At 35.6% G+C, this 22,790-nt stretch overlaps 1 protein-coding gene across 2 annotated transcripts in view; it reads left to right on the top strand.

Annotated features, from left to right (window-relative positions):
- LOC106872824 (uncharacterized) overlaps positions 1 to 21,766 on the top strand; it is a 64,519-nt gene extending 42,753 nt beyond the window's left edge. For both annotated transcript variants that reach the window (XM_089355020.1, XM_089355019.1), the window contains 8 exons: positions 4,058 to 4,259; positions 5,357 to 5,403; positions 8,054 to 8,282; positions 10,862 to 10,997; positions 11,726 to 11,832; positions 13,171 to 13,295; positions 17,966 to 18,082; positions 19,239 to 21,766. In XM_089355020.1, the coding sequence (XP_089211146.1) occupies positions 4,058 to 4,259; positions 5,357 to 5,403; positions 8,054 to 8,282; positions 10,862 to 10,997; positions 11,726 to 11,832; positions 13,171 to 13,295; positions 17,966 to 18,082; positions 19,239 to 19,395 (1,120 nt within the window). In that variant the 3' untranslated portion in view covers positions 19,396 to 21,766. The remainder of the gene's footprint in view (positions 1 to 4,057; positions 4,260 to 5,356; positions 5,404 to 8,053; positions 8,283 to 10,861; positions 10,998 to 11,725; positions 11,833 to 13,170; positions 13,296 to 17,965; positions 18,083 to 19,238) is intronic.
- Positions 21,767 to 22,790: the final 1,024 nt, after the last annotated feature.

The following is a 22,790-nucleotide window of genomic DNA, read 5'->3' as shown; positions in this document are numbered from 1 at the left end:
GATGGAGTAAACATATTTAAAGAAGGTGCTCCCACTCCACACTAAAGATGGATCTAGAAAGGATGGTCTAAAATCATCTTGTGCCTACCTCCTATAACTGGATAAACATATTTGGTAGGTTATCCATTTTGTTATCACAACCATTCAAAAGATTGATCTGTTCCTTTACTCACTTTAACATGGAGCATTCAAACTCTGCAAGACAAGAGAATCATCAACAGACAGGAACACTGAACTGCTCTGTTTGCCCAACAGCTGACAAGGTTCACCCTTGATGTCACTGCAATTGCTGAAACCAGACTAGCAAACAAAGTTTAAATAGCAGAAATTTGTCTCAGTTATACTTTCTTCTGGAAAGATATATCTCAAGAGGAATGACATATCAATGGAGTGGAATTTATAAAAAGGCAAAAAAACAAACCTCTTTAAATTACTATAATTGGCAAACTAGTTTTATCACTCACCTCTCAGCATCTTGTCCAACTTCTACCCCCTTGAAGTTGACATCACCAAACAACAGCAAATAGCCTACAAATCCTTTGGACATTTCTCACAAAGTATCTCTCAGTCATAACTTGAGATATGAAGCAAAAGTTATTATTTATTGGGCTTTTGTGCTCTTCAGATGTTTCTGTTGTGAGACATGGACAGTGTATAAACACTCAACACTATGACATAAGTGATTTCATCTAGCAAAGTTACGACTGATCCCAAGCATCAAATGGGATGACTGTCACAAACAACACTATACTGACTAGAACAAAATTAATGAGAAACTTAACCATCACTGGAGAACATTCACTTCAATGGTTCAGGCATGTATAAAGGATGCCATACACAAGTATCCCAAACAAATGATCCTTTACTCTGAAATTATTGAAGGTCACTGCTCAATGAGTGCATCAAGATCAGTCTTTTATTTTAATATCGAACCTAACAACTGGGAAAAGGTTGCTGAAGGCTATAAGAACTGGAGACAAGCATGTGGAAAAGGAGCTATTGCTGCAGGTCACATTTATGTAAAGAAGCTGAAGAGCCAGAAGAAGAGAAAGAGTTCAATGATGACTTCTGAGACAAGGACTATCTTTGATGATTTAGTAACTGATTATTGATCTCAAGATAAAAGGGGAAGCATCAACAACATGAATGAAAAGACCTTGAAAATATCATCAACAGTGAGGAAATGCAAGGTATATTTAACAATGTATGCATTATGTGTACATGTGTGTGTGTGTATATTTATATAATGCTTCTCTTTATATATATATATATATACTAGCAGAGGCACCCGGCGTTGCTCGGGAATGAAATTGTTGCTTATATACTTGAAGAAAAAAAAGCAAAATATGCTGCATAGAAATTTGAGGACATTCTGTAGATGGACTCTCAGATGAATGATGGCTGGGCGCCTCTCATGAATGGGGAAAATTGAAGATGTGCCAAAAAGCCTCATTGGTACTTGGAAACTTTTACGAAAATTAAAATGGGGATTAAATGAAAAAAATGATTTACGTGAATATCCTCAGAAGAGTAATTGAAATAAATGGCGATTGTGGAACCCCCCCACGCACGCGCGCATACACACGTGTGTCTTTGTAAATATGTTTGTATACATTTATGTATGTGTGTGTTTGTAAGAGACAGAGTGTGAGTGAGAGAGAGAGGTTTGTTGTCATGTATACGTACATTCATAAATATGCATACATCTTTGGATGTATGCATATGACAACACAGCCCTTGACTCACTCACACTCTGTCTCTTACAAACACGCATGTGCGCGCATACACACGTGTGTCTTTGTAAATATGTTTGTATACATTTATGTATGTGTGTGTTTGTAAGATACAGAGTGTGAGTGAGTCAAGGGGTATGTGTGTGCGTGTGTATGTGTGTGAGACAGAGTGAGAGAGCGGTGTGTATGTAGTATTTACTCTATCTCTCTCTCATACACACAAACACACAAAATAGAGAGTGAAGCTTTTTGCGGTTGTTACGTCAATACCGGAAGTTGACATTGAGGAACCTTTTTAAAGAAATGAATCTTAAATATAAAGCAATATTATTTATTTTTAATTAAAAAAATCAAATGAAGAGCCTAAGATTTATCCGAGGTCAAATTATTCATGCATTACAAGTATGGAAGCATTTGGTGAAGTCGATTTCACGTGAAAAGCGATTACACACACATCTCTGTTTTATATATAGTATAGATGTATGTGTGTGTAGGGAAGGCATTAGCAGTGACAAGTATATTACACAAATGTAATTCTTTTTCCCAAAGAATTTTTACTTCTTATTTAAGGTTGATGAAGCTATAGGATGTTATTCAGGCACTCATCTATGAGTCCACTGCATCTTATAGAAGAAACAGCTGTAAGCTAATGAATTTCATAACATAACTGTTTTTTTTTTTCTTTGTCATCTTATTTTCTTATTAACATTCTATACTTGCCTAACACTTCATTCTGTAGCATACATATATTGAGTTCTACACCAGATTATTAGTCACGCAATGCCTAAGTGAAATCATTTACATATATATATATAGTTTTAGGGAAAAGAACCAAGGTTCATGAACTCATCGATGAAAATCCACTGTCACATATATATGTATATATATATATATATATATATATATATATATATATATATATATATATACATCTACATACATACATACAGGGTATGGTGAATAAACTGTCATCTAAATTACGCAAAAACCAAAATAACGCTGACATCTCATTTTAACAATTATATTTACCAAAATTACATAAAAATATCTTGAAATACTAAAGAGTAAATCTATTCAATAAAATAGCCATTGGCTTCAACCACAGCCTCCAGATGACTTTGGAATCTCCTGCAACTCCTCTAGACAGTCTTCTTGTTTAAGTTGGTGAATGCTGCCATAACCTTTACCTTCTTTGGTATTACAAGTAGTTTTGTTGGTCTCTCACTCAACTGCACCCCACACATAATAATCAAGGGGTTTGCAGTCTGGAGAGTTAGGTGGCCAGATGTTAGAGGTGATGTGGTCACAGAAATTGTCTGACAGCCATGACTGGGCTCTCTTGCTGGTGTAGCATGGTGCAGAGTCCTGTTGCCAGACATGGGGTCTTCCAGCAGCCACCCTCTTGATCCAGGGCAGCACTACCTCCTCCAGGCACTTGATGTAGGCCTCTGTGTTGAGTCTGAGGCCATGTGGGAAAATGAATGGAGGCATAACATCGCTATTACTAGTGATCACTCCAAACACCATGATGTTGACTTGATTTTTATCACTCTTGGTACATGTCTTGAGGACACAGCAAGCCAACAATTGTTCTATGTGTTCACCATTTGATCCTAGCAGAAGTTTTTCTCGTCTGAGAAAAACAAAACATGTTAGGTTGGCAGGGATGCTTGAGTTTGTTCAAAATCTTCATAGCACAGTCTTTCCTCTTATCTTTAGTGACTTGGAATAAAAATTGACTCTTTCTCATCTTGTATGAGGAATACCAAATGTCTTCAAGCACTGTCTGCCTGATAAGAAACTCAGACACTCCCATGTCCCTGGTGATGGATCTGATTGACTTGGAGGAATCATTGTCAATCATGGCCTGAATCTCACCAACAAATTCAGGATTTCCTTTCTTATCAGAAGGATCAGAGTGAGTTTTCCAAGCTGCCATACCTTCATCATTACCGTTCCATACCTTCATCATCGCCAACTCTTTCCAAATCCTCTGTGTTGTCCTCATATTGACACTCAAACACTGAAATGTTCATATTGGAGCTTCTGGCACGAATGCCAAGCAGTACAGCATGTCATTTCCAAATTTCTGGCAGAGTGAATTGCATCATGGCACTCTTTTTCTCATAGATGGTGCCCAACTGACCCTACTATACTGTGTAGTTGACAAAATCAAAAATAATGCACATGTGCAAAATTAAAAATATAAAATGGTGACAATTTACCCATCGCACCCTGTATATATACGGAGAGAGAGAGAAAGAGAAAAAGAGCGTAATGAAATGGATTTAACATAACGTTTGTAATCTTTATCTCATCTACAGCTTTATTAATGTAGGATCCCGTCTTACTAGTTTTCTCTTGGAATATCCTGATGATGACACTTTGAGCATTGCAGATGCTAGCAAATTTCTTCCAATAAAAGACAAGACTTTGTTGATAAGTGGCTCAACTCTCCATGATGTAAAACAACATTTGATACAACGACTACCACCACACTTAATGTTTGGTGAGTATGGAACACAGGTAAGACAGCTAAGTGGATTTTATTTAGTTTCATTCATCCCCTATGAGTTGACAGAGACAGTTGAGTGCCAGGGTAAATATTTCAGTATTGGCCCCTTATATTCGCAGTTCAGATCCTTTTAAGGTAGATTCATCTCTCTATCACACAAGAGTTGATAAACTGTGTACCAGTCATACACTGGTACAGTTCAATTGTATGTCAGGTTTTATTTTATTTAATAATGCATTTTGTGAACAATAATGTCATTGGTGGCAGGTTTCCATTTGGTCTATCATTATTCATTATATTTGCAATGTTGTGTAACAAGGATCATCTTTATCTTTTACTTGTTTCAGTCATTAGACTGTGGCCATGCTGGGACTCCACCTTGAGAAAATTTTAGTCTATCTAATTGACACCAAGATTTATATAAAATATTTTTTGGTTTTTTCCAAGCCTGGTACTTTATCATATTGGTCGCATTTACCGAACTGCTAAGTTACATAGACATAAACACACTAACACTGGTCGTCAAGCAGTGGTGGGGAACAAACACTGGCACAAAGACACCCACATACATACACACATACCTTATACAGATTCTCTGTCATTGCCTTTATGTGATTCAACCTCCTGAGATGAGCCTTCACCACATCTCATGTCATCTTCAATCTTCTTCTTGAACAAGGCATCACATGATAAGAGATCAAACCAATTGAAATGTTGTATAGATGTAAATATTGCTATCAAATTTTGGCACAAGGCCAGCAATTTCAGGGAAGGGTTAATTTGATTAGATCAACCCCAGTGCTTATTTCATCGACCCCAAGTACTTATTTCATTGACCCCCCCCCCAAAAAAAAGGATGAATGGCAAAGTAGACCTCGAACATAAAGACAGACTAAATGACACTAAGTATTTTATTTGGCGTGCTAAGGATTCTGCCAGCTCACCTCCTTGTATACATGTAAATATTGGAAATTATTTCATCTATAAAGCTGATATAAAATTCCCCAAAATTATATTTGTGTTCTTGTTTAAGTTTTACAACATGAAAATTAATTTCTTCTGGGTAATAAACAACAACAAAAAAAGCAATTGTTTTCTTCTTTCATAGGCCACCCATAATTTTGTGCCCCACTGCAAGCGCCTTTCTGAATATGGGTAAGTTCTATATTCATATAATTTTTACCTTTGTTGTTCTGGCATCTCACAGGTTTGGGATGTCACAAATTTCTGTATAAATTAAACACAAATTAATAATTGTGATCAGCTTGTGGTCTATCAACAATGCATTGGTTGGTTCAAATGTCACATCTTTGCTGTCTCTTCTCTAGACACACACATCATAACAGTTTGCTACTATTTTAACCTTCTACTTAAAGTTTTTCGTTTTCCATTTAGTAATAATTAAACAAGAAATATCAAACGCAGCAGTTTTTCTTTTTCTCTATTCACCTAAGGTTACTTTCATTATTTTTCTTCATTTTTATTTAAATAACAAATTTCGTTATTAGCATTGTCATATCAGTGAAAACTGGGTCTTTTGACTCACTTGTGCCACAATCTTCACAATAGCACATACACACACAGATAAACATGAATGTAGATATATATCACCATTTTAAGTCTACTTTAACATACTGGCATGGGTTACACAGTCTTGCTAAGGCAGTTTTGAGTTGGGTAGATATACTGTGCATGACATGGTTTTTTGCCTTCCTGAAAATTGTTAATAACAAGAACAATATATATATATATATATATATATATATATAGGGTGTGATGGGTAAATTGTCACCATTTTATATTTTTAATTTCATGCGTACGCATCATTTGTTTTCGATTTTGTCGACTATACAGTATAGTAGGGTCAGTTGGGCACCATGATGCAATTCACTCTGCTAGAAATTTGAAAACAATGTAATGTACTGTTTGGCATTCATACCAGAACCCCCAATACAAACATTTCAGAGTGTTTGAGTGTCAGTCTCAGGATATGTACTGAGAGTGAAAAAAATCAAACATCCAGTCAACATCATGGTGTTTGGAGTGATCGCTAGTGATGGGACATTATGCTGCCATTCATCTTCCCACATGGCCTCAGACTCAACACGGAGGCCCACATCGGGTGCCTGGAGGAGGTAGTGCTGCCATGGGTCAAGAGAGTGGTTGCTGGAAGACCCTATGTCTGACAACAGGACTCTGCACCGTGCCACACAAGCAGGAGAACCCAGTTATGGCTATCAGACAATTTCTGCCACCACATCACTCCTAACATCTGGCCACCTAATTTCCCAGACTACAACCTCCTTGATTATTATGTGTGGGTGCAGTTGAATTAGACATCAACAAAACTCCTTGCAACACCAAAGATGAACTGAAAGCAAGGATTATGGTAGCATTCACCAACTTAAACAAGAAGACTGTCCAGAAGAGTTGTCTGGAGGGCCTGGTTGAGACCATTGGCAGTTTTATTGAATAAATTTACTCTTCAGCATTTCAAGATATTTTTATGTAATTTTGGTAAATATATCTGTTAAAATGAGATGTCAGTGTTTTTTTCATTTTTGCATAACTTAGACGACAGTTTATTCACTGCACCTTGTATATATATATATATATATATATATATATATATATGTGTGTGTGTGTGTGTGTGTGTCAAATGATGAAAGTGAGTGCTCAACACACATTTTGACAGAATTTCTTTATTAATGAATTAAGGCTACCATTGGTTTCATGTTAAGAAAAATAGGAAAATATCTTAATAACCTAACAAATTTTCAAGCTAATCACATGGAGGCACAGTGAATCAAGGGGAGCTACTCCTGGATGACATCTTTTGAGTGGTTATCTCTTTTGGATTTGACTTTTGGGGAAACAGTCATATGGTGAATTTGTTTGCGTTATTTTATATTATATTCTAGGTGTATCTGATGTTCGTATGCTTGTGTGCTGAGAAGGTTCATCATGAGGGAATATTTCTTCTGTGTGTGAAGTTCATGTGTTATGTATATTAAAATTTCACGTTCAGGAAAGGGGCTATCCTAATGGGATTAGTGGTGCAGGTGGTGGTTCCTCTTTGAAGTGTTTGAGTGTGAAATATTGCTTGTGTATGCAGGTATGCAAGGAGAGGAGATTTTATCCCTAATATTTATGATGTTATATATATATATATATATATATATATATATATATATATATACGTATATAGGCGTAGGAGTGGCTGTGTGGTATGTAGCTTGCTTACGAACCACATGGTTCTGGGTTCAGTCCCACTGCGTGGCACCTTGGGAAAGTGTCCTCTACTATAGCCTCGGGCTGACCAATACCTTGTAAGTGGATTTGGTAGATGGAAACTGAAAGACCTATGTCCTTTGACCACAAAAACTTGAGTGGGCAGGAACTACTACTAAGATGGAATTCGGATGCATTTGAATGTCCGCTTTTCCATGCTTGCATAAATTGGACTTTATTTATGTGTGTGTGTGTGTGTGTGTGTGTGTGTGTGTGTTGAACCATTAATCCCTACACATTTTTTTCTTCTTCTGTTTTTCTACTCTCAACCATTTCTGTCAAAGGGCATAGGCTCAAATTGTCAAAGACTTTTCCCTTCTTCCCAAGCAGCAAACTACACCTGCTTGTTGTTTCCTCACCAGTTTTTATTTGTTTTCTGTAAATTTGAACTATATATATATATATATATATATATATTTAAGTACATATATATATATACATAAGTGTGTGTGTGTGTACACATTGGACTTAAAGTCACAAGCATATACATTTTCCAATTCCATTTTGATTTTAGGTTTGGTTTCTTCATCTGTCCAGGCACTGCAGCCTGGAACAGTCTGGCTGGCTTCCCAGAGGCAGCTGTTGCCAATATATTTAATGCTGCAAAGTGTGCCTCAAGCCAGTCAGGCCTTGGTCTATTGGTATGCCATTGGTCTGGTAGCAGCTTCCTCACTCACTCGCCATTTTGTTGGCCTGGTTTTGTCGTCACTGCTGGCCTCGCCTGGAACAAGGATATACACTGGGTAAGTTAATAGTAATATAAGACACATCTAACACCCTTTTTTTTATCTTCTCCATATATTCTGATTCTTACTACCTAGAAATTTTAGAGATATAGGCGCAGGAGTGGCTGTTTAGTAAGTAGCTTGCTTACCAACCACATGGCTCCGGGTTCAGTCCCACTGCGTGGCATCTTGGGCAAGTGTCTTCTACTATAGTCTCGGGCCGGCCAAAGCCTTGTGAGTGGATTTGGTAGATGGAAACTGAAAGAAGCCCATCGTGTACCCAGTTATGTATCTATATGTACATGTGGATGAACGTATATACATACATGTACATATATATGCATATACTCATATATTGTTTATATATATATATATATATATATATATATGTGTGTGTGTATGTTTGTGTGTCTGTGTTTGTTCCCTTAGCATTGCTTGACAGCCGATGCTGGTGTGTTTAATGTCCCCGTAACTTAGCAGTTCGGCAAAAGAGACTGATAGAATAAGTACTAGGCTTACAAAGAATAAGTCCCGGGGTCGATTTGCTCGACTAAAGGCGATGCTCCAGCATGGCCGCAGTCAAATGGCTGGAACAAGAAAAAGAGTAGAGAGTAATATCATAACAGCTTCTCCAAGGCATTTACTGTGGCACTTGATCTTATTTGATTTATTTTTAGCTTTGTTTTGACATCTGTTTTATTTGATTTATTGTAGATTTGTTATTGTTTAGCCCAAGATCATCCTTGATTGAACAAAACTGTTACACTGTGTAATTTTTTTTTCTTCTTTTTGTCTTTGGTTATTAAGTGTCATTTCCTATTTGCTTCTATTTAGAAATCAAAGGAAGGAAATGACTATCATTCCCTTCAAACTTTGCTTTTGTGACTGGACATCAATGTTTTGAAACTGACCTATCTTGCATTATATTTCAGAAAGATTCAGTGCTGAGTTGCTAAAGCAGAAATATCGTTACAGCAAATATTCTGCTCTATACCATAGATCTGATTGTCAATCGCTTGACCATAACCACTTGAGCATGTCCCTTAGTGGCTGACAATTTGTGCATCTCTGATCATAAGCAGGAGTAGTGGGGGAGCATCACAGCCATGTGTTGAGAGGGATTCTTTGGGGTTTGAATAAATGTAACAAAAGCAAAGTATGAAGAATTATTAGTCATTTCTCATACTTTCTTGGGTTAAGCAAATAGGAAGTAACAGTTGCTACCTAAGGACAAAACTCACGTTACACAGTGTTATCAAAGATATTCCAACAGTGATTATTCTATCTTTTTCTCAGACAAAGTGTATCAGTGTTTATATTAGTGTATTATTCCATTTTTAAGTTAGTAGGGTTTGATATAAGGGCAATTTGGCTACTTTTTGTAGTAGCTTGAATAGCTATGTAAAATCACTTTTGTTGGCTCATTAATGTAGACAAAATTAATGTAGGTTCTACCTTCTCATTTATTCTATCTCTCTGCAAGCATTTTGTGCATTGTCTCTTTAAAAACAACTATTTTGTTTTGTTTTTGGGGGGCTTTTTGCTTTACACTCTGACAAAAGTATTTTGTGTTAAATATTAGAATATTTAATTATTCTAAGTCTCTCAATGGATCAATGTTTTAAGGTGTTCATAACCTCCAGATTAAGGTGGTGGGTTGGCAGAATCATAAGAGCTTTAGATAAAATGTCTCATAGTATTTACCCTGGCTCTTGATGTTCTGAGTTCAAACCCTGCCTCGGTCATCTTCTCATTTCATCCGTCCAGTATCACTAAAATTAAGTATTAATCCAGTGTAATGCATTAGCGACCTTTTTAAACATAGTATCAAATACCATGCTGTATCTATTGTGACTTCTTGCAATCTGAATCCACCTGCAGTGACAATGGTGCTTTGTTATAGTGGCCCTTACCATTCCCTTGGACAACATACATTGCCAACCTTGATTGAATTGATCTAGATCAGTGGTTCTCAACCATTTTTTACCTATGGACCCCTTTGATTCCTATTCTACTCGGTGGAGGGAGACCCTCAACATCTAAAACTCCTGTAACATTCTTGTGACTAATTATTATTAGGAATTGTATAAAAAATTGTTTGAATATTTTGTGTATTGTAGAAGTATCACCATTTTATTATCTCTTATCTTTTACTTGTTTCAGTCATTTGACTGCAGCCATGCTGGGGCTCCACCTTGAAGTGGTTTAGTCAAACCAATCAACCCCTAGGCTTATTTTTGTTAAGCTTGGTACTTATTTCATCAGTCTCTTTTGCTGAACCACTCAGTTACAGGGACATAAACACACCAGCATCGGATCTCAAGCAGTGGTGATGGGAAGGGACAAAAACAGACATGAACACACTCACACACATACACATACAATGAGTTTCTTTCAGTTTCTGTCTACCAAATCCACTCACAAGGGTTTGGTCAGCCCAAGACTATAGTAGAAGACACTTGTCCAAGGTGCCGTGCAGTAAGACTGAACCTAAAACCATGTAGTTCAGAAGCAAGCTTCTCACTGCACAGCCATGCCTGTGCCTATTACAGATTATATGGATCTCATTCTTATTTCAGATCTCATTCTTATTTCAGGAGTTTCTTCACAGCCATCTGGCAGAACTTATGAACAAACATATATTTCGTGATGATTCTTCTGTTTTTGGACAAGTTATCATTGAGTTGGGAAGAATTGAGACCTACATCTATCGATGTTCCCAAAAGAAACCAGGTAGGAAGCTAGTTCCTGTCAAAGATAATGGTGTGTGATTTTTAGTTCCTGTTTGGTTGATGCTATTAAATTCTTATATTGAAACAAAAATATTTTATGGTGACCACAAGTGACAAATGAGTGTTAATTTGTTATTCCCTCCGTGGAAGGGAAAAGCAGCATTATGAAGTCTTGATGTGTTGTCAACTCACTGTTTTCATCAATACAGTGTCACCAATTGTATTAAGTTTATTACATTTCTTTTTTGCTCCTTTTGCTTTTGTTATTTGTCTGCTGTTGCTCTTCTTGAAAATTGTTTAGTAATTTTATTTCTGATTCCAATACTTCTAATTATTCCCTTTTTTTCTTTTTTCTTCTTTTTTGTGCAACAGGTTTGTTAGAGCTTTGATAAAGAACTACTTGTGGTGGATAGTAGTTTTATGTAAGGGTAGTCTTACACACCCACACACTTTACTAGGATATCTGAATTTACTTTACATACTGAAAAAATAATTATTTTACTAGGATATTGAAAACAACAAATCTTACTTGTTTTTTTCTTTACAACTTCAGCAGTCCTCAAAAATTTTATTTAGCCTACTTTCTGCATTTTTTCCAATGTATCCCAAAGAGAAATATCACTGCTCTCTCTCCTTGTGTACAGTTATTCAACTATATCCATCTCCACTGCACCTTTTTTATGCCTACTATATGCTCTTTTGATGACCTCTTTATCTCTTCTTTTTTAGATGATGACCAAACCTCTCTTCCTTGTGAAAATGGCTCCACTCTTACTAGTTTCCTTATACGACCTGATGAAACAAGATTAGAAGACTTAACATCAGATATTCTACAGGTAAGGGATTAGTTTAACACTTCAGTCTTTTTATGCTGTCCTGTAGCATCAGCAACCTTTATATTATCTCAAGTCCTTACCCTCTGACTTATGTATATAGGTACATACAGTACTCGTCCTTCCTTGATATTCTCACATACCCATATACCCAGACACTAACATATCTTCTACTTAGAAATCACAAACCTACATACATATCCATTTCCTTCCTCCATAACTACCATGAAGTCTTTATAATAGCCAACAGAACTTTTCCTGTCTCTTTCTTGGTAAAGAGCCTCTGCTTGAAACACCTGTAGAGTGCCTTTCCTCATTACAACAGCATTTAATTTTAGTTATTACCACATTTCCTTTGTATTACTTGTTGCCAACACAGACCCATATCAGATTCCTGTAATTTTAGATTTTACATTCAGTCTTTATGTATTGCTGACATCATATATAGTCTTTGTCAAATCTATTTTAATTGACCTATGGCATAACAAAATCTAAAATAAGCTAAATAAGACATTTGATGAACAGTTCTTGCTGTGGCTGTACTGTCTAAGAAATAATGTTGCTTTAGTTATCTATGTACAATACTTATAGATTTTGATGTTTATATACAAGCACAGACATGGTTCTGTGGTTTAGAAGTTCACTGCTCTAACATATTGTTCCTGGTTTGATCCAGTGCATGACTTGATCGAGTCATCTTGAAGCAATATTCTGTCTTCAGGTGCCCTTCTTCACATTACACTACTGAATTGGATATTTTGTTAATGAGGGATGTAATCTAATATCGCTGTGCCCACATGGTGACAACGTAAAGACAATAACAACATACAAGAAGTTTGCTTCCCAGCCATGTGATATGGGGTTCAGTCCCATTGCAGGGTGCATTGAGCAAACACACTCTACTATAACTCCAATGTCAACCAAAGCCTTGTGAGTGGATTTGGTACATCAAGACTGAAAAAAAAACTCATTTTATATATCTTTTTATTTTTTTCTTGTTTCAGTCATTAGACTGTGACCATGCTGGGACACCAGCTTGAAGAATTTTAGCCTTATATTATTGTCAACCAAAGCCTTGTGTGGTTGGGAAGCAAACTTCTTACTATACAGTCATGCCTGCACCTATATAATTGTTCACATTTTCCCTTTTAAATAAATAGGTGTGCCTCAGCATATACAAGATTATGTTTCAATTTCGTTGTTCATTAATTGTATTCAGTTATCCACTTCTATGTATGTTATATATAGACAAATACACACACAAATAATAATTTTTGTGTCTCTTAATTCAAAACTATTTCAGTACTATAATACAATTTGTTTTCTGTTATCTCATTGAAGCGAGCCAACCGCCTTCTACGGAAGCACCAATCTGATGTAACAAGCATCCAATTGAATTGCCCACAATCAAAGGAAATCATTTCTGAGGTGCTTCTCACAACAGATATGATGATCCTGGCAGTACGGCAAGTATCATAACAGTTCATAATTTAAGAAGTGTGTCTGAGAGATCCATTTTTGTCTTGGCCTAATAGCCACTTACCTATAGTCTGAGTCGTTATTTGCATTGCTTTGTAACCCATTAATGTCTGTTGGCAGAATCATTAGAGTTTGAAAAAACTGTGTTGTAGTATGTACTCCAGCTCTTTACATTCTGAGTTCAAATCCTATCAAAGTCAGATTTGCTTTCAGAGTTGATAAAATAAAGTACCAGTCAAGTACTGGGGTCAACATAATTAGCTAAACTAACCCCACTCAAAATTGCTCTGGCTTTGAGCCTAAATTAGTGACAATTATTCTTCAAGCTTCAAATGTTATGCTCTTATGGCAGGAAAGTGGGAAAATTTTAAGTTTGGACAAGCTCTAAAGATTTTTTATTTTATGCTTAAACATTATTGCATACAAGCAATCAAGATTGGTTGGTGTTAGGAAGGGCATCCAGCTGTAAAAACCCTGCCAAAACAGATACAAAAGCATGGCACAGGATTCTGCCTGGTTAGCTCCTGTCAAAGCAGCACAGGAAGAGGACATTAAACAATGTCATCCAGTCAATTGAATAACTGGCTGCTCATACATAGAAATTGATAAAAGAGCTTTATCATTGTGTGTGTGTAAGAAAATTTTATTTTTTTGCCTCAAATATGCTTTTTACCGGATCTTTACCCTTTGAACGGCTCATCGAGAAATTAATTTTTTGTAACTAAACACTTTCAAACTTCGGACACTGGTAGAATGTGTCATATAAAACATCTTTTACTCTTAAGTGTTGTTGAGAAAAGTTTATATTTTCAAAGTTATTTCATGTTAAAGTTCTATTTCGGTAATTTCAACCAATCAATGACGTGTATTCAGCTGAATAAAATTACTGCTGTTGTTTGTCAACAACTTCTGGCATTGTATATTTCTTTGTCACTGTTATTTATGACATATTTCATCTCAGTTACATTTGTATGAATAAACAAGTGTATCTGAAGCGTGTTTACTTGGCACCACCACAATCGTTCATGCATTTCTACTGCTTTTAGTTTTTTTTTTCCTGTTTTTCAGCTACTATTTTCGGAAAGACTGTTTTTCCCCACTCACCCCTCCCCCTCCAATTTCTTCATTTCTCACTTTTTTCCGTAACTCTAACCCAAAAATCCCAACCCTAACCCCAAAACCTTAATCCTCACCCCCTAACTCTAAAACCTTAACTCTAACACCAACTCTAAAATCCTAACCCTAAAACCCTAAAGCTAAAAGCCAGTACAAACGCACGAACAATGTCATAAATAACAGAGACAAACGAAATATACACTGCCGATAGTTGTTGACAAACAACAGCAGTAATTTTATTCAGCTGAATACATGTCATTGATTGGTTGAAATTACTGAAATACGACTACTTTAACATGAAATAACTTTGAAAATATAAACCTTTCTCAACAACACTTAAGAGTAAAAGATGTTTTATATGACACATTCTATCAGTGTCCGAAGTTTGAAAGTGCTTTAGTTACAAAAAATTAATTTTCTCGATGTGCCGTTCAAAGGGAAAAGATCCTTTTTACCTTTAAGTAAGTTGAAAAGACAAAAATATTCCTATTTTTAATTATCATTATTAAGTAAGGAATATAGGGAGAACTCTGTATCATGCATTCCATGTTGCTATAGATGGGTACTATGTAAAAATACAGCTCTGCTCCAAATGATGAGAACATTGAGAAATGCTGGATAATTCAGATTGTCTTACCAACAAAACAACTATTTCCTCACTTAACAAATAATGATAGTAACAAATCAATGTAAGAGCTGTATGTGACCATCTGACATGCTGGAAATAGCAACCAAATATTCCTTAAATTGTATCCTACCAATAGTTTTGTTATGAGTCATAGCAGAACTTGCATATAGAGGCCACATCAGATTAGATTATTTTTGTCATGATAGTTTGATGGCTTAAATCAAAATCATTATCATCATCATTGTTTTTATGAACAGTTTTCATGCTGGCATGGGTTGGAGACCGAACAATCTGAGTCCTTTTATAACAAAAGCTACTACTCTCAAAGTAGTGTCCATACATGTCATTTTAGCTTACATTCTAAGGCTAAGTACCTTTCCTGTCGCCAACAGAGAGTTCACTGGGTGCATTTTCTTGTGACACCAGCACTAAAGAGGTTAGTAAGTTCTCAGCAAGACAGGACTTAATGAGCCTATAATCCTACACTTCCTTCATGTATTTGTTTCCCCATTTTACAGCGTGTACTGGGTACATTTTTAACGGTACCAGTACTAGGGAGATTGTTAAGTTCTTGATGAGACAGAGTTAAAGGGACCACTCAATCTTTATGGTAGTACATTACCTCTGCTCCCTTACCAGTCATTCTGCAGAGTGTGCAAGGGAGCTTGGAGGGAGTGCTTTCCATCAAAATCTCAACATACGGGGTGTGGAAGACATGGTGGTAGCACAGATCCACCACCATCACCTTATTGTAGTGTCTATTAATGCCTAGCAGTTGTTGCAGATTTTTTCTCCTTTTCTTTCTTGTTGTCATTCCTTTTACATAGATAAGTTGAATTTGAGAGGTTTTTACTTATTTTACTTTTTAATTTTCTTTGAATTTTTATACAAACATTTGACCAAATAAGCTACAAAATAGAAACTGAAATATGATACTAATGTTCTTGAAACTTAAAAACTAAGTTCATCTGCATTAATTTCACCTTGTTATCTTTATTTACCTATCTAAAACATTTGTGAGCACTTGCCCCCTCACACTTCTCTTCTCAAACTATCTGATAAATGAAAATATGGTGGCAAATATTAGGGAGAAAATGCAAAGTCAGCTCTGGCAGTATTTGAACTGATAAGTTGAAGCATAAAGGAGGGTTTACTATGGCAGTTGTTCTACCACCTTTAATATCCTCAATTTCCTTTGATGATCTTATCTCAGTTTACATTGCTTTCTTGTGCCTTGTATTATCATTATTATGTTTAAGGTGGCAAACTAGGAGAATCATTAGCATGCAGGGAGAAATGTTTAGCAGCATTTCGTCTGTCTTCACATTCTGAGTTTAGATTCTGCTGAGGTCAACTTTGCCTTTCAGCCTTTCAGGGTTGATAAAATAAGTACCAGTTGAGTATTGGAGTTGATGTAATCGACTTCCCCCCCCCCGCCGCTGCCCCCAAATTGCTGGCCTTGTGCCAAAATTTGAAATCATCATTATTATTATTATTATTATTATTATTATTATGTTTTTGTTTCATAATGTTTAATCAAAAGAAAAGAAATTATGCTCAATGTCTGTTAGTGGCTTTCTGAATCTGGTGACACTGTCAGAGTCGATGTGCATTTTGAACATCTGCATGTAAACGTCTGTAGGAAAAAAATCATGTGAAAGAACTTCCAGAAGGTTGATGTTCTGAAAAGTAAGAAGTATGGAGAAGTGATTAGTTCCAGGATCTGATAGGAAAGGGGGAAATGCACACTAAGGTAGTGTGACAAGAGAAAGAGTTGTACAACTGGTATACATGTAGCTAATTTTCAGGGTAGCTGAATTTAGCATGGCAGTGATAAATTAGACACAGATAGAGCAAAACAGCGTATCTGTTGAACCAGAGGTTGTACAATGAATGAGTAACAATCAACTGGAAAATCTTTTGGAAGCTGTTTGTGTATGGGATCAGTACCCCCCACCCCCCACCCCCACCCCAGCATGGTTCTTCCTAATTCAACTGCTTATAATTGTTGAAAGCTGGTGATTACTTCCCAAACAGCAATTAGTTACACATTCTATAGTTTGTAGAAGTAAAGTACCTTCATGAATATGACACTGAAATATCAAACATAGGTCTAGTTTTCAAATTCACTGTAGAAATTTTCATTTGTTTTTAAGTAGCATACATAATTCATCGAACTTCAGTTAGCCTAATTTATTCCCAGCATTATACAGTAGATTGCTTGTCAGTATTAGCCGAAACGAACATGTTTTCTATCTAGTGAGAGATTTATCTCTCATCCACCTTGAAACTAGAGCTAAGCTTCAGCAGTTATGAACCTAGTACTGTTGGCATGGCTGTGTGTTAAGAAGTTTTCTTCCCAGCCACAAGGTTCCAGGTTCAGTCCCATTGTGCAGCACATTGGTTAAGTGTCTTCTACTATAGTCCAGGCCAACCAAAGTGTTGTGAGTGGATTTAATAGACAGAAACTGAAAGAAGCCCATTGTGTGTGCGTGTGCATGCGTGTGTGTGTGTGTGTATAACATGTGTGGTGTGTGGTAGTGTCATTGCCTTGATAGTTGTAAATAAGTGTCACTGGAATACAAGTGCTGCCCTTCATTTCTGATCTTCTGTTTAAACATGTCTGGTCATGAGAAAAATTTTACCTTGGAAGCAGGTGACAGTTGGCAACAGGAAGGGTATCCAATTGTTGAAAATCTGCCCTGACAAATTCTGTCCAATCCATGTGAACATGAAACAGTGGATTTTAAAATGATGATGATGATGATGACAATGACAACAAAAACAAGTACTGTACTATGTTACATAATGTTTTCATCTGTTGTTTTATATTGTGGTAATATATTATCTTGTACTGTAACACATTTCCTGCTTGTCATTGTCTGTTAATTTCTGTTTCTCAAAACATGACAGGATTGGACGCGCTATGGTGACTGCTGGTCGCAACCCTGATCCCTTGTCTGGCTTGCGTATAGTAAATCTTGGAATCACAAACTTGACTGCTACTGGAAAAACAGATCTTGCTAACAGGTTTTTGCATGTTTTATGTACTATTTTGTTGTAGAGAATAAGGGGCCCCTATTCCGTGTGAAAGTTTGCTAATATTTTAAGGGTTGTACTCAACTGGCATAATTGTTAGAGCATGAGATGATATATCTTGTGATGTTTAGGTTCTGGGTTCATATTGTACTGATGTTAACTTTGCTTTTATCTTACTGGGATTAATAAAATAAATTATTAGTTAAGTTCTGGGGTCTGCAAAATTTGTGGCCTTATGCTAATATAAGAAATTGCTATTTCTTGGGTGGCTTGAATTGTAGGAGATTGGTCTAATTACTTTGCAAGTAGTTAGCCACATGTCTTTACATTCTGAGTTCAAACCCTACAGAAGTGGATTCAGTTATAGCCCAGAGTTGATTAAATAAGTACCAGTAATAGTCCTGGATTCAACTCAGCTGAATATATCTCTCCTACAAATATGTGACTTTGTCCAAATGTAAGAAATTATTGTTGCTGTTCAACCCCAAGTTACTAATTTGTTAAAGGAAACTTGTGTGAAAGCCCATTGGAGGGATGGTTTCTATTTCTGAGTGGTAGACTTAACCTGTAACCAGCTTTAATACAGGTACCTGGTCCTTAAGTGTAAACATTTGGGCTATGTTTCTGATCTGAAAATAATTTTATGTTTTCTTCTTTTCCTCCCAAGTTTTTGGAGCCTTTAAGTGGGTATCATAACCTCTGCCTTCCTTCCTCTAACTAAGTCAAAAAAAATTTTTTGAACAATAGGCAGAAAATTTCCATGAATATAACATTACTCCATTGTCTCAGAGAGCATGATATTGCTGATGTACACACTAACCCTTTTGTTACCAAATTCCTATTGAAATGTGCTACCTTTGTTTTAATTAATTTTGGAAATAATTAAGATTTTAGTAAAACAATTTTGTCATTATGAATCAGGTTTTTAGAACATAAATTAACATGAAATTTTGATGGAAGGTTTTAATTTAGATCATTTTAAAACTGGAAGTTTATATTGTAGGACCAAGTGCAGTTTCAGGCAGGTTGGTACCAAAAGGGCCAAAAATGTTTCTGAATATAGGGACCTTATCTGTAAAATCTTCATCATGGGAATCTTTCCAGTAAGGAACAGTGTTATGCCTCTCAATTTCCTTTATCTTTGCAGACTGCTGGAACTGATTGAGAACTTTCGTACGAGTTGGAAACGAAGATACCTTGCAAAATTTGGTTTACTGGAAGCCACAAATTGCTTACAGAATGTGCTGACGCAATTAGTACCAAATGAAGACACAGAGAAATTTTCTTCTTCTATTATAGGGTAAAGGATTGATTGAAAAGACTCTAAATTATTGCTGGGACCAATACTTTATATTTTTGTCTTTGTATCTCTTTCCTTATCTCTATCATCCTACACTAATAGCTAGGGACTTCTGTGACTATAAACCTCACATTTTTTGTGTTTCTATCTAAACTATATTTCTATCACAACTGTCACTAAAATATATTGGCTAGTGACAGACTGGCTACGTTTGTATAAATTGGATCAGAAATGCCTGTGTTGATGTGTTGTGAGATAAACGATCAACACTTCTCTGTTAACCTCACCATCATTAACCTCTTATATTTATATTTCCAAAAATATTTTGATCAGATATTTTGATCTGTTGAATAAGCTGATAGTCATGTGATATGAAATGTAGCACAGATTAAAAGAATGTGAGAAAAAAAAAGCTTCATACTACTTTTAATTCATCTCAAAAAATAAACTTTAGTTTTTGAATATCATTTATTAATGGGGTTTCATATGGGACAATTGTTATTTGCAGAGATTCATTCTTATTTATTATTTTCATTTTGGGAAATATCTTAAGATTATTTTGTTATAATTTTCAGATTGTTTTTATTTTAAAGTTTATTTATTTTTCTGTGATGCATTCTTGTAATTGTACGTCCTTGACCACAAGCTTTATATTTTTATTTTCTGCTCATATATATTTCTGTGATCTGCTGTTTCATTTGGTTGGTTAAATACAAAGGTTTATTTTTAAATTATTTATTCATTTTCATTTTTATTATTTGATATTTGGATGCTGCTGCTTTTTTTTTTTTTTTTTAGAGGTGCTACAATATTTGTAGAGATTGGAAACATAATGTGTATACTCTCTCTGGGTATTGCTATAACATATGTGGTCACTACTGCAGTATATGTAATCACTAATGACTTAGTGTATAGACTCTAGTACTGTTGTAATATATGTAGGCACTGGTGACATCTGGTGAACGGTGGGAATATCTAGTGGATAACTGCTACAACACTAATATATGATGACACTGACATCTAGTGGACACTTCTACAACAGTAATATATGTAGACTCTGGTGGCATCTAATGGACATTGTTAAAGCAAGAATAACACTTGTAGTTAATTAATTTAGGTATGTTCATATACCAGTGATAGAAGAGGAATCTTATATTTCTAGACTCGTTATCTGTATAAGAGGTGTTGAAAAATCTCATTCCTCTCAGGTGAAGAATAAATCCTGAAATACTAACTTTCTCTTCTGCTCTGACAGACAAGCTTATCAAAACTCATTAACTTCACTGTATAATATTTACTGACATAGACCACCACTAATACTAGTTTCCTCAGATTCTGTTTTTAATGTAACTATTGGTAACAAGTAGTGATGTGACACTTGACTTGCTTTCTATGGAGACTGTTACGGCTAGGATATATGATTGTTACTACAGCAATTCCTGTGATATGATGATGTGTAAGCAGGGCTATTACTTAACATTGATCGTTGTACTTGCAATACACTGGTGATATACTTTCTGCCAGCAGATACATTATGATACAGGCAGTGCCATGTAGAGATCTCTACATCTGTAATACAGGCAATGCTTTGTTGTATGTAGTGTAACGATTTCTACATTTGTAATACAGACAATGTTATTTTGTATGCAGTATAGAGATCTCTACATTTATAATACAAGTAATACGATGTAATATACAGTGTAGAGATCTCATCATTTGTAATACAGGTTATTCTATGTAATATACAGTGAAGAAATGTCTGCATTTGTAATACAGGCAGCACTCTAACATACAGTATACAGATTTTTACACTTGTAAAAAAAAATGCAGTACTATGTGATATACAATGTAGGTTATCTCTTCATTTGTAATATAGGTCATATTCTGTACACTATACAAATTTCCACACTCGTTAAAAAAGCAGTACTATGTGATATACAACACAGGGATCTCTACATTTGTGATAATAAATATTACTGGGTTGTCATCACAAAAGATTGGTGCAGTTATAGTATAACTAACATTGTGTAATGGTGGTGGCTGGTCACTTTATGAAGGTCATTAGGTTTGGTTTGTAAGTCACGCAATGTAAGATAACATTCTTTGTAGGGGTCATCTGTGATTCAAGCAACATCGGAGAACTTAGTTTCAAGAAAGATTGCTAGGATTTGTGATAAATGCAAAGTATCAAGGTTGCTTTGTAGAAAGATCACAGAAATGGATAAACACTGCCAGAATTGAGACAACATTGTGGGTACATCATGCTTTTTATTTTCTTTCGTATAAAATTTCAAAAGGAGAAAAAAAAAAGAGAAAGAAATTGGAGAAAATAAATTGAATAACAAAAAATAAAGAAATCATAATTCCAGGTAAAATATGTTTGTTAATATAATTTGTAATTCTTTTTTCCAAACAATCATAAATAACTAAGACATTGGATGAATGTTTGAAAGGAGAGAGAAATATTTATTTTTATGGTGTTTTTGAGGGATTCTTTTTATTCAGTCTGAATATTTTTGTCTAGATAGGGAAGGGAGACATTTTTTTTTTCTTTAATTATTTACCTCATTCTGGCTGCTAAATGAAAGTGTGAAACATATAGATGGTGGCTGTACTTCATGACTAGTCAAAGAATTTGTCCACTTGATGGTGGATACCTGTTTTTAATGTGGAATGAGATGCTGAACTGAGTAAATTAGGATTTGAACCAAAGTTCAAATCCAATGGCAACATTGGTCACAGAGACAAAACTATTGGAGTAGTAGTGTTTTCTCCAAAGCCACAAGAAGAGTTGAACTTAACACTGCTTCTGTGCTTATTTCCTTGCCTCCACCTTTGCCTCCTTTTCTTCTTTTTTGCTGCTGCTGCTAAATTTTGTTCAGTCCAATCTAGATGCATTTCTCTTTATCTTCATTATATATAGCTGGAGTCAGCAGAAGTGCTTAGTTCTTACATTAATGATCATCTCATTCTAAGGTGTTTTTTAGATTGTGACTCTATGTCACACTGATACATGTATCCCAATTTATTGGGTGTAATTTAGGTTCCACCAACACTGGTTCTCAGTTAAGACATTTCAACTTTAATCTACTTACATCTACCCCTGATGGTAACAGTTTACTTTTGTTGAGGATGATTAATTTTACAGTGCTCCTATTACCTCTTCTGGGCTAGATGAACTAAAGTACGTGAGAGTTGATTATCTCAGCCAGAGACTTTACCCAGTGCTAGCAATAGGACATGGACTACTAACCTTTTGCCTGGTTGTTTGTTATTCTGTCTATATTTCCATTCACACTCTCACATGCACACGCATACTTATATTGTAATAGTTTGTTTTTGGTCTGGACTTCCTTCTGTTTGTATAGCTCAGATTCCAAACCAGCCTACATAATTCAT

Source organism: Octopus bimaculoides, chromosome 7, assembly GCF_046866305.1.
Source record: "Octopus bimaculoides isolate indiv1 chromosome 7, ASM4686630v1, whole genome shotgun sequence".
Classification (NCBI taxonomy): domain Eukaryota; kingdom Metazoa; phylum Mollusca; class Cephalopoda; order Octopoda; family Octopodidae; genus Octopus; species Octopus bimaculoides.
Note: the sequence above shows the minus strand (reverse complement) of the source record. Positions and strands in the feature narration are given on the sequence as shown.